At 38.5% G+C, this 13550-nt stretch overlaps 1 protein-coding gene across 1 annotated transcript in view; it reads left to right on the top strand.

The window, feature by feature from the left end:
* The window catches only part of Ac13E (Adenylyl cyclase 13E), a 189596-nt gene that overhangs the window by 119889 nt on the left and 56157 nt on the right, over positions 1-13550 (top strand). Inside the window, exon 3 of the mRNA XM_090370805.1 lies at positions 4287-4573. Within this exon, the coding sequence (XP_090226931.1) occupies positions 4287-4573 (287 nt within the window). The remainder of the gene's footprint in view (positions 1-4286; positions 4574-13550) is intronic.

The following is a 13550-nucleotide window of genomic DNA, read 5'->3' as shown; positions in this document are numbered from 1 at the left end:
CAAATGTAAAGTACTACACATGGGAAACAGCGACCCCAGAGCAACGTATCAACTCTGTGGTACTACACTGACAGTGGTACAGAATGAAAGAGACTTGGGGGTGGTTGTGCAGGCAGATATGAAGTTCTCTGAGCAGTGCAGACAGGCTGCAAGAGTAGCTCATGGAGTATTGTCAATGATATACAGGAATTTTTCCAGCAGGGATAATGGTCAGGGCAATGGTCAGGCCACACCTAGAGTACTGTATACAGGTCTGGAGGCCTCATTTCAAGAAGGATGTAGAGCTGCTGGAACGAGTACAGAGAAGGGCAACAAGATTAGTGAATGGAACAAAGGGGTGCTCTTACGAAGAAAGGCTTAAGTTTTGCAAATTACAGTGTCTGGAGACTAGGCACCAGCGAGGTGATCTGATAGAGGTGTATAAAGCCTTGAATGGTTTGAGCATGCTCAATGCTGATGGGATTCTTCCTCTATCTCAGAATAATCACCTGAGAGGGCATAAATTCAAATTGAGGAAAGACAGATGTAGGATAGAAGTGCGGAAATTTGCCTTTAGTCAGCGGGTGGTTGGTTGGTGGAACAGACTTCCATCCCTTGTCGTGGAGGTTGATAGCCTAAATAAGTTTAAGGCTCAGCTGGACAGGTATTTTGAACGAACAGAGGGGTGATGTGGAAGTGGGTTTTTTTTTTTTTTTTTTTTTCGGCTGATGCTGCATAAGCTTGCTTTCTTGCATCAAATGCCTCTACTAATGCTAATGCTAACATACAGACATTATATACTAGTGCCTCTCATGGCCTTAGCTACCTTGGTGTTAATTCTGAACAGCTATCCAACAAATCCTGTAGGAAACTCTTAGTGTATTTAGGTTATAACATCTTGACTTAACATGTGATGGGAACTGGTATTTGCCTTGCCTGTGACATTAGTCATCTTTGTTTAAGACATCATTACTAGATGTGACCAATTGCTACACTTTTTTCTGTAGTCTTTTTTTCTTATCCTAAGACCTAAACTTTTATACACTGAGTGATCACTGAATTATGACCACCTACCTAATACTTCGTAGGTCCTCCTTTTGCCCTCAGTACAGCAGCTATCTTTCGTGGCATTGATTCAACAAGGTGTCGGAAGCGTTCGGGAGATATGGCCAACCAAAGCTGTGTGCAATGCAGTCAGCAATGCAGGTATGGAGGTGATTAGTTTATACAGATGCCTGATATGCCTTTCCATAGTGTCCCACAAGTGCTCTATGGGATTGATATCGGGGGAGTTCGGAGGCCAATTGATATGCTGGAAGTCAGAACTGTGCTCTTCAAACCATTCCTGCACAAGTGCCTGATGGCTCGGTGCATTGTCATCTTGGAAGACACCATCGCCATTCGAGAAAAAGTGTAACATAGGGTGTATACAGTCGGCAAACAGTTGATGATAGTGGAGACCACTGATCATTGACATGTACCAGGGGTCCAAGTTCCTGCCAGTGAAATATGCCCTACACCATACGACTGCCTCCACCAGCCTGCACTTTTGATACCATGCACCAGGGTTCAAGAGCCTCATATTGTTGGCGCCAAATCGGTACACAGCCGTCCACAGAGTGGTGTAAATAACCTGATTAATCTGATCAGCACACCTTCTTCCAGTCTTCTAATGTCCAACTTGCATGCTCTTTGCATTAGACGAGTCTTTTACGCCAATGAACCTTGGTTAAGAGAGGATGCGGTAGGTAGGGGTCGTCTGCTGGTATAGCCCATATGTACAAACGTGCGACACATGGTCGTGCCAGATATTGTTTCGGGTTGGCCCATATTGTATTGGGTAATCAAGTCTTCAACAGTGCTGTGCCTGTACGAATTGTCAGACCCGCCATTCACCTCGAACATCAACTTTTCGCTGATCTTTGCAGTTTTGCCGTTGGGTTGTTTGACTGTTTTGATGCCAGTCCTGGTACACTTTAACTGCAGCAGCTCTCAAACACCCCACCAGTTCAGCTGTTTGTGAAATTGAGGTACCAGCTCGTCGAACACCCACAATCTGTCCTTAATCAAAGTCAGATAAACCCTTCCTTTTACCCATCATGCTCGGAATTTTACTACTTACTGAACCACTGACACCTTATCTATGCTACGTAGGTCGACTAATTCTGCACTTTCGTACCTCATGTGGTCAACGGGTCGCATTAAGTTTTCATAGGGTAGTCATAATTCAGTGATCACTCAGTGTATATGTAAAGAAATTATTTACATTAGCTAACCACAGAATACATCCACTTTTCTCTCAACTGACTACTTTTGTGAGAAGTTCATATTTTTTTCATCTGAAGTATTAGAAACAATTTGATATTAAACTTGCTGGATTTAAAATACAGGTAGTTCTCGACTTTACAAGTTAATTCGTTCCTAGCGTGCACTCATAAAGTGGGAATTTATTTCCCATAGACATAAGGTTAAAAATAGGGGTTATGTTCTCAACAATGAAATTAGTTAGCTAATTAGTTTATGCTTAAACAGTGATTGATTTATCGAAAGAAATGAAAATGTAGCCTGTAAAATCAAGCAAATTATAATAATAGAGAAATCGTTTACGACTTACAAATGTTAAAGAATGTTTATTGTTCATCACCGACTAAATGCACACTCATTGATCACTCATTATTGGCTTGGCACTCGCTGGTTTGTTGCACAAGGAGTCTTCTTCAGAAATGTTTCAAGAGGCGTTTGTTTCCAAGATAATCTTCTCTTTTAATTATAAATTTCATGATTGCATGTATAAGCATTTTTTAATGGCAGACAAATTGCAACTAACAAGATTTGTGTGGAGTAACAAGTTTACGTAGCTTAAAAAAAAAACGGAATGAAGAGAAGATTCTGAAAATTTATTTAAGTTTTTTATACGATTGAAGATTTCAGTAAAGGGGAAACACATTTCACCATAATAATGTAAAAAACCACACAATTCCAGCTATCAGTATTTTTGCAAATGCAAGAAAATCGAGTTTATAATTGCTTGCAGTAACAGAAAAGCCCAATAAATCGGAAAGTGCAAATTGTTTTTATTGTTCTATGGTCGTGACCTCCAGAAATGTGCTTTTGAAAAATATCACAATGACATAATTGATTCTTATAATGGAACATATGATAATGATGAAAGTGTAGTGCATTTTAATGATTTGAATTGGTAACTAATACAATTTACAAACGACGCTCACAACCTTTTATATGGCCTTAAAATCATGCTCGTGACCTTAAAAATAATATTTTAGAGAGATAAATAGCTTAGTTATACAGTGAAAATTTCAACTTCCTAGATCTTGAAATGAATTACCAAAAAACAATGTGTTATTGGGTTCACATTACGATATTTTAACGATACGATGGTGTCTCTGGAACTGATTAATATCGTAAAGCAGGGTACACTGTATTATATAGCTATGCACGTGGTTTGGAATGTGATATTTATGAATGTTTAACATTCATTTTTTGCAATTAATGTTCATATTTTCGATTTTGTTGATACTTGGGGGAAAAAAACTCGTAAACCCAGGAACTCGTAAAGCGAGAACTGCCTGTAATGGTAACACCAAATTACTAGTCTCTGAAATCCTTGAAATGGAAGTTTTCTGACAGTTGTAATATCAGTTGTAATGAACAGTTTGTTATTAATAACGTAATGTGTACTGTTAGTCCTCTATGACAGTGTAGTGATTTTAGCAATTGTCACTCATTTGGAGTCATCTGATATGTGTACAAGTTCTGTCATTGGCTGGAGGAATTTCTAAAGACTTCTTCAGTCTAGGCTGTAGTTAGTGAATCTCAGATGGAGGGAGTAGGGTTTGGTTCCGCTTATGAGTTATTCCAGGATTTTCAGCCCACATAACATACAGATTGGTACAAACATACATGTCTGTACATTTGTACAGACATAATATGCAATGGCACAGTATGGTCTAAGTCTTTGATATGTCTAAAACCCAATAAGTGTACTGTTATCCTCATTCCAATAATGTGTATGCTCCAAGCCATCACTGGCTTTGGAGCACACGCATACACATTAAGAATTTGACATTTAAGTTTTATAATTGCATATACTATTTTGTCCCTATCTAAAAGTGAAAAGGCACTAACCTTTCAAGGAAGAAAAATTATTTAAAAAATGAACTCTGAACTTATTTAAAACCAACTTATTAAGACAAGTTTTTTGTAATAAGTTTATCTAGGAAAGAAAGTTTTAGATTTAAGCAGAAATTTAATACTGAGCATGATTAGTAAACATTTTTCTCTAACAGATATTAAAACGTACTTCATCAAAAGCAGGAAATATATTGCATATTCAAAATTTTCTGCTTCATCAACCACACGGCATTCTTGGCCATTTCCTCCTGCTGTACTGACAGAAATATCAAGTTCTGCCAGTCGTAAAACTAGTTGTCAGTCAGAAAGGGGGCGTGATATTGATGAAGATGGCTCAACTGTTCCAATGCTGCCAGTTCATCGCCATAGTAGTCTGTCAACTTTGAATAGCAGCAGAAAAGATTCTGGTATTAGAAGTCGTCGAAGCAGTTTACAAGACACAGTAAGTATTAAAATTGTTTTGATATGTGAAATTGATTTAATACACGATTCAACGGCGTGAAGTTTTTCTCATAACTGTTTGGTTCAAAGGGAATAAAAATTTCTATCTTTATTGAACTAAAATTCTATAGCTCAAAAGTAACAATGTTGAAAGTAACACAGTTCAGAAAAGTAATGCGAAGCAGTGGTTTATATGTGTGCATGTGTCACTTTTGTCCAGAAAAAAAAAGTACCATATTACATGAGGCCAGTCTTCTTTGTTTTAATACTATGCAACCTTGGACAGTGTGGATTGCCATACTGCAGTTTCTGATATACTTGTTGACTCATGCTTCTCCTCTCCAAAAATAAGAAGTACTGTTCAGCATGTTCAACTAAAACAAGATTCATTTCCACTGAATTACACACAAAAATTATTTTGACTTGTTACAATGTTTATATATACAGTCAGTCCTCATATAACGCACGTTTACACTACATGAATTCGATCATACACGGTTTATAAATAGGGGAAAGATGTCACATATGACACGAACCAAATTCACTTATTCATGATTTGGCTTGCATTTACAAGAAATGGTAGTTGAACGCAGCAGAATCACAACAGCGAATGCAATACTTAATGTGTTGATTACTCAGTTGCTACATGTGTGCTGCTTTGTTTGTGTCTATAAAACGTGCTTCTTCATTTTTCTTTTTTTTATACTGTAATTATGCTTTATTCCCTAAAAATGAATAAAATACTTGAAAACGGTATGAAAAGGAAGCACGCTGGTGAAGATACTGCAGGTTCAGAGAGAAAAAGAAAAATGGCTAAGGTAAAAAAAGCCAGCACAAGAACCATGGCAAATTACAGCAACTTTCCAGACAAACTAGTTTGTTGCTACCACAGTTTCTCCCTGCATTCTCAGTAAACAGACAGTGCGTGTTATTGGTAGTGGCAGTAGAAATCGAGAACAATATATTGATTGACATGTCGGTGTGACAGACGAAGTTAGGAAACTTTATTTCCTGACTTAACCTTTAAGTTTAGGTTAGGAAATAACATAACCTAACTGCTGAGAACAATTAGAAAGAATGCAGAGAAAATAAAAGCAACTTTTATAGCAGGAACAACTCAAAGTGTAACAAAAGACATTAGATCAAGACAGAAAAAATTGGAAGAGATGGAATTTCTGTTATCTGTTTGGATAGATCAAAGAAAGTAGAGATCAGGAACAAGTTTGCTTACGATAAAAGCAAAAGGATTAGCAATATTTTAATATGTAAAAATCGTAATAAAATACATATTACGATTATTTATTGCGTTTGTTTATTTCGATTGTTTTATTGCGTAGAAGGAAAGGGATGAATCAGAGTGGACCACTTAACATAGATGGGTTGACTATTGATGATCATGCTCAGATAACTGATAAACTGAATGAGTATTTTGCATCTACATTCACACATGAGGAGTTATTTAAGGAGGAGAGGGCCAGAAGTTTATCAAACTGTAACAGGGACCTAAATGATTTTGTAATAACTAAGAGCGCAAAGTGGAGGAGAAATTGTTGAAGTTAAACATAAGGAAAGCACTTGGGGTGGACGTGATCTATCCAGTTATATTAAAGGAGGCAGCAAAGGAAGTAAGCAAACCCTTAGCCATAATTATGAGAGCTTCCTTGGACTCAGGGGAGGTCCCCATGGACTGGAGGTGTGCAAATGTATCACCAATTCACAAAGGTAGTTTAAAAGGTGACACACGTAACTATAGACCTGTTAGTTTAACTTGTGTTCCAGGGAAAATAATGGAATCACTGGTTAAAGAAGCATTGCAGGATCATCTAGACTAGACTGCAGTAATCCTTAAGGCACAGCATGGGTTTCTTAAAGGGAGGTCTTGTCTGACCAATTTGATTGGATACTATGATGTGGTCACAAAGGAACTGAATGCCAAAAATAATTTTTATATTATATACTTGGATTTCAGAAAAGCTTTTGATACTATTGCACATGGAAGACTGCTGTACAAATTGGAGAGGTATGACATTAAGGGTAAGTTGCTACAATGGATAAAGGGATGGTTGAGTGGGAGACAACAGAGAGTGGTAATCAATGGAGACTGCTCTTCGTGGACAAATGTTATTAGTGGAGTTCCCCATGGTTTGGCGTTGGGCCCATTGTTTTCAGTATTTATCAATGATATTGATGAAGGTATATCAGGTTTAATGTCCAAGTTTGCAGATGATATAAAGGTTGGTAGGATTGTTAAAAACAGTAAAGACAGTATGCTACTCCAAGTGGATCTAGATAAGTTGGGAAAATGGGCTGAGAAGTGGCAACTGAAGTTTAACATTGACAAATGCAAAGTACCGCATATGGGTAGCAATAGCCGAAGATAAACATACCAACTGTGTGGTACTACACTCAGGGAAGTGGAAAGTGAAAAAGACCTGGGGGTAATTGTGCAGTCAAATATGAAGTTCACTGAGCAGTGCAGATGGGCTGCCAGGGCAGGTCATGGAGTGTTGTCAATGATATATAGGAATTTTGCTAGCAGGAACAGGGAGGTGATTATTCCCTTATACAAGGCAATGGTCAGGCCACACCTAGAGTACTGTGTACAGATCTGGAAGCCTCATTTTAGGAAGGATGTAGAGTTGCTAGAACAAGTACAAAGAAGGGCAATAAGATTGGTGAGGAGAACAAAGGGGTGCTCTTACCAAGAAAGGCTTAAGTTCTGCAAATTGCAGCACCTGGATTGTAAGCACCTGTGAGGTGATCTGATTGAGGTGTATAAGGCCTTGAATGGGTTGAGCAAGCTGAATGCTTATGAAATTCTTCCTCTTGCTCAGACAGAACCCGAGAGGGCACAGTTTCAAATTGAGGAAAGATAATTGTAGAATAGATATTCGGAAATTTGGCTTTAGCCAGCGGGTAGTTGATTGGTAGAATAGACCAATTGTAGTAGAATTGGTAGAATCTTTTGTTGTGGAAGCTTGATAGCCTAAATAAATTTAAAGCTGAGCTTGGACAGGCATTTGGAAAGAATGGAGGGGTGAAATGGGAGGTTTTTTTTTTTTTGTCTGATGCTGTATAAGCTTGCGTCTTGCATCGTATGGCTCTACTAATGCTAATGCATTTGGTAATGTTTTGGTTACTTGGTGTATTGGTCTTTTTGTGGTTGGCACCTAACCCTGTTTTTCCCATAAGGCCTGTTATTTATATTGCACGAGGATTTTTAGGAACACAGCTACTGTGTTATATGAGGGCTGACTGTATATATATAACTTTAATAAGATGTAAGGTAAAAATAAAATAAAATGTATGCCAGTAGTGTGACAAATCAGTTCCACGTGACTATTACTTTTTCTTTCCCAGTATTTCAACACTGCATATGGACCACCGTTATGCAAATCTATTGCATCGGCAGTTTGATCTTAGTATCATTCTGTCACGGCATGGATTTGTTTAGTGTTTAAAATGCAGTGGTTCCCTGACTATTATGGCCTCGTGGTCCACTGATGGGATGGGGGCATAATGGTCAGTCTTTGCTATTCAAATCTTATTAAAGTTAAATACACGCAACATGTTGCAGTCTTTGCAGATTTGCTGCCACTAATGTCAGCTCTACTATCCTTATTTTTTGTTTTCATTTAATTTTGCATTTATTTTCACTGTCTATATTCTATTCATTTGGATTTAATTTGAGTTATATATATATAAATTTTTCCCCCTCCCTCCCTCCCTAGTCAAATACAAAAGGATGAGAGGTTTTTTTTTTTTTATCAAAATGACAGTCTGTGAGTACTATCTTTTTTTGGCCTTTATTTATTGCTCAGTGAATATGTCATGACCACCTATTCTTTATATAAGTCGTGGAACAGAAACTCTTCATTTCTCTGCTAATTAATGAAGATCAGCAGCTAGTATTGTACATTATTATATGTTCACTTGAAAGGGGTTAGAGCACAGGAAGAACTTTTATGGCTCTGAGGTGAAATCTACAACCTGTGAAGGGTAAAATGGCTAAAATTTCTCTTTTGTTATCTTGGTAATGTTTAAAAAAAAAAGCAAAGGTTTAAGCGTGGGAAATAAAGTTGCATGCATTGTTGAAAACAGAAGAAAGGTTGCTGTTTGTTTTGTGAGTTTTGTTTGATCATATGAATGCAGTTTGAGAAAAATGGTCTTCAGCCTGCAGATGATTGATTTTGGTAAAAACTTCCATTTATTCTTGTGGAAATGGGTAGTTTGAATAAATTCATGGAAGAAATATATAGACTATTGGAGTGGATGGACAAATGATGTGGCCCCAGGTGGCAAGCGTTTCCGTGGCCAAGCAATTCTTGGTGTTTATAAAGCGTTTTTCCTCCAAGTGACAGAGTTTTCCTTGTTTTTCTCGTAGAATTAAAATTTTCTGTTAAGTAGCTCTACTTACTTACTTAAAAACACTAAGAAGAGAGCCCAGAAGAAGGCAAGTACCTTTTTCTTTAATTTAGCTAGCCGTACTAACTTACTAACTAACTCTACTCTTGGCCACCAAGCGGCACTGCTCCTGCCTCCCCGTGGCAGGGCCGGCAACCTGGGTGGTAAAGATAAACTCCCAGGGCCAAAAGGAGCAATCATTATCCAAACTTAGAGCCTTTGAGCTCAAGAGCGGAAGCATCTAACAATGACCATGACTCAAATCAACCTAAAAGACTGCGAAGAGAAGCAGAATGTCATGAAGATTGTCCAAACTTCCTGGTGATTCATTCCCTCTCTACCCAACCTGTGGGTAAGTTATCACCATTCTTAATTCAGAAAATCTTGGAGTCAATTGCTGGATCATCAAAAATGGTTAAAAGACTGCAATCCGAAGACCTGATAGAAACAGCCACCTCAAGACATTCCGAGGGGCTGTTAAAAACAACAACATTTGGTGGGTTGACAGTGGAAATTACTCCCTACAAAACACTAAATTCATCAAAAGGTGTCATCAGCAAGTAGGACTTAATTACAGTCTCCGAAGAAGAACTACTCCAAGAACTCAGCAGTCAGAAAGTAGTAAATGTAAAACGGATCATGACGAAAAAAGATGGAAATCTTACTCCAACAAGATCCATCATTCTGACATTTAGCACTCCAGACTTGCCATCCTCTATTAAAGCTGGTTATTTAAACTGCCGGATTCGACCATACATCCCAAATTCTGTTCGTTGCTTTAAATGTCAGAAATACGGCCATTCCCAGCAGGCTTGTCGAGGGAAGCCATATGTCCCATCTGTGGCTCTAAAGCTCACACCCAAGCGGATTGTTCAGTCAAAACTCCTGTTTGTCCAAACTGCAAAGGAAACCATCCAGCCATTTCCAAAACTTGTGAGCTATGGATAACAGGAAAGGAAATTCAAAAATACTAAATTGAAAATAAAGTCGTTTCCTGAGGCACGTAGACAAGTTATGTCGACCATGCCTAGTGGTCATTCTTATGCAGCTCGCACCCAAAACTTTGTTTCTACTGCACCTCAAACTGATGTATCAGTTCTGCCTAACACCTCTCTCTAGCGAATTGGCTTAAATTTACACTTTCAACCTCTAAAAAAGATAATCCTCATAATCCCCCCAAAAAAAACTAGCGAAGCCACAAATACTCCAATTAGTATCTCTACTCATCCCCCATTGGTCCCAGTTGAAAAAGAACAATTAAAATCTCACTCAGTCTCTAAAAAAATGGAATCACCTACCAATAATATGGATGTAGATGAGTTGCTAGGTAACGAGGAGCCCATTCTAAAACTCCATGCAGATGACACCATGGATATTGGATGCCCCACATTCCCAAAAAAAGACCGGAAAAAATGTCCCACGAACAAAAAACAGTCAGACGAATCATCCTCAGGTAAATCAAAATAATGTATAACATCATACAGTGGAACTGCAGAGGACTAAGTAGTCATTCTGATGACTTAAGGGATTTACTAGCTCAATTCAATCCCATAGGTGTATGCTTACAGGAAACTTTCTTGTCACCCCAAATTTCACCAAAATTCTCAAATTATGTGATATACAGACGAGATAGGAGTTCAAACTCTCCTGCCCGTGCCGGAGTAGCTATTCTTGTTAACTCTGACATTCCATCCAGGCCGATCCAATTGAGAACCACTCTAGAAGTGGTCGCAGCTCGTATTGCAGTTGGTATTTCAGTTACCATTGTTTCCATATATATTTCACCATCTCTACCACTTCCTCATTCAGAACTTGACAGCCTGATTTCACAACTCCAATTTGTCTCTTTGGTGACTTTAATGGACATCATCCATTGTGGGGGTCTGCTACAATGGATAGAAGAGGCAAATTGATGGAGGAATTCATGAACAATAATAATCTTAATTTATTAAATTGTGGATCTCCTACTTACATACACCTAGCAACAGGATCTGTTTCTGCAATAGACTTGTCAATATGTTCACCATCTATCTTTCCAATCATGACATGGTCAGTATTAGCCGATCCCTTTAACAGTGATCACTTTCCAATTATTTGCTCACTACAAACAAGAGTAACCCCGAATCCTGTTCAACGATCCAACTGGCAGTTTAAAAAGGCAAACTGGGGAGGCTATTCTGCCCAAATATTCTTAGACAGATATTATGTTCAAAGACAACATATTTTTGAAGTAAATACTTATATAACCAACCAGATTCTCACTGCAGCTATTGCTTCCATTCCAAAATCCACGCCTTATTGCAAACACAGAAATCACTGGTGGAATACAGATTGTTTAATTGCCAAACAGGAAAAAAACCGTGCTTGGAATAATTTCTGCAAGTATCCCACCACTAGTAACCTAATTGCTTATAAAAGACTCAAAGCGAAAGCTAGACAAGTTAGGCGGAAAGCGAAACGGGATTCATGGATTGCTTTTGCCTCAACCATTACCAAAGACACGGATACACGGGTCATCTGGAAAAGAATACAGGCATTAAATGGCAAATTTGCTCAGCTGCCCTCTCCGATACTTCATTGGAGAGGGAAAGACATTTCTATTCCTGAAGAGTTGCAAATGCATTAGCAGAATCATTTGCAAAAATCTCAGCTTCTGCCACCTATGTGTCCACCTTTCAGAACATCAAAGCAGGTGCAGAACGGTATAAAATCAACTTCATGCGCTGCAGGTCCAGATGGAGTTCATTACATTATGCTAAAGCATTTACATGATGAAGACTTGAGAACTCTATTAATTTTTTATAATCGGATCTTCACTGAAAATGCCTATCCTTCTTCATGGCGCCATTTGTTCATTATTGCCTTACCAAAACCAGGAACAAATCCTTCCTGTGTTGAAAATTACAGGCCAATATCTCTTATGAGCTGCATGGGAAAAATTTTCGAAAGGATGGTTCATACTAAACTCACCTACATCCTGGAGTCAGAGAATCTCCTTCCAGAACAACAACATGGCTTTCAGAAAAATAGATCAACGCTGGACGTGCTTATCAAAGCCGAATCTCATATCCGCAATGCCTTTGTCATGAAACAACATCTAGTCATGGTCAATTTAGATCTTGAAGAGGCATTTGATACAACATGGTGTCATGGTATTATTAGGGACCTTTACCATCTGGGGCTTCGGGGCCATTTGCCGGAAATAATTCAGAATTTCCTGCAATTGCACTCTTTTCAAGTCCGATACAAAAACGTCCTCTCTACACCTCACATTCAGGAAGAGGGAGTCCCACAGGGATAAATACTCAGTCCAACACTGTTTTCAATCCAAGTTAGCAGCATGACACGAGATATCTAAAAAACTGTTCGAATATATATGTATGCAGATGATCTTACCATTTCCTGTCAATCTCAAAGTATGAATACCATTGAACGGCAGCTACAACTTGCCATAACCAAAATAGAATCCTAGACTTCACTGAACGGTTATAGACTGTCAGAAAAGAAATGCACTGTCACTCACTTTTGCAAGAAGCGAGCTCTCCATCCCGAACCTGAACTACAAATAAACAATACTCCAATCCCGCTTGTTAATACCATTAAATTTCTTGGACTACTATTAGACCGCAAACTAAATTTCCAAGCTCACATCACTTATTTGAGAACTTCTTGTTTAAAGCATTTGAATATACTTTGTTCGGTCTCATCTATGTTATGGGGAGCTGATCGGTGTACTTTGCTGCATCTCTATAGAAGTTTAATCCGTTCACAACTAGATTATGGTTGTCCAGTGTATGACTCTGCCAGGAGCACTACTTTAAAATGGCTAAATATGATCCATCACAGTGCTCTGAGGACTGCGCTGGGAGCTTTCAAGACTTCTCCAATCCGAAGTCTATATATTGAAGCACATGATCCCCCATTACACCTGCTTAGAAAAACACTACTGCTTCACTACGCTGCTAAGATCCGGAGTCTACCATCGCACCCAAGTTGGGAGTATCTCTATAATACTTGTTGGGATGCCTTCTATGAGAGCAAACCAAAGTAAATGAAAATAGACCCGCCTCTCTCTCAGGATCAAAGAGCTTGTTCAGACTTGGAATATCAATTTAAATGAAATTTTCCAAGACACAACTACACACCTGTTGCTCCTTGGACATATGTGTTTGTCTCTCAAGATACATACTTCCTCCAGTGGGGAAAAAATATACCCTCCTGCAATATCAGACAGTTACATTCAGCTCATGCTACGAACAACCATGCCTGTAAAATTTATACGGATGGTTCAAAAACTGAGAGTATGGTAGGTGCTGCAGTTTTTCCTTTATGTACAAGTTCAGCCACACTACCACTTGCTTGCACCGTCTTCACAGCCGAATTATATGCCATTAAGTTAGCACTTAGTAAGATAATTGAGCTTTCCATCTCATCTGCCATAATTTACACAGATTCTCTTAGTGCTGTTTCTGCCATAAGGAAGAATTCCGCCATTTCTCACACTACATTGAAACAGATTCATTCCCAGCTATTCGCTTGCGGTGTGTCCAATCAGTCAATCAGTTTTTGCTGGA

This window comes from Mastigoproctus giganteus, chromosome 1 (genome assembly GCF_048544385.1).
Source record: "Mastigoproctus giganteus isolate SK-2022 chromosome 1, ASM4854438v1, whole genome shotgun sequence".
NCBI classification, from domain to species: domain Eukaryota; kingdom Metazoa; phylum Arthropoda; class Arachnida; order Uropygi; family Thelyphonidae; genus Mastigoproctus; species Mastigoproctus giganteus.
Note: the sequence above shows the minus strand (reverse complement) of the source record. Positions and strands in the feature narration are given on the sequence as shown.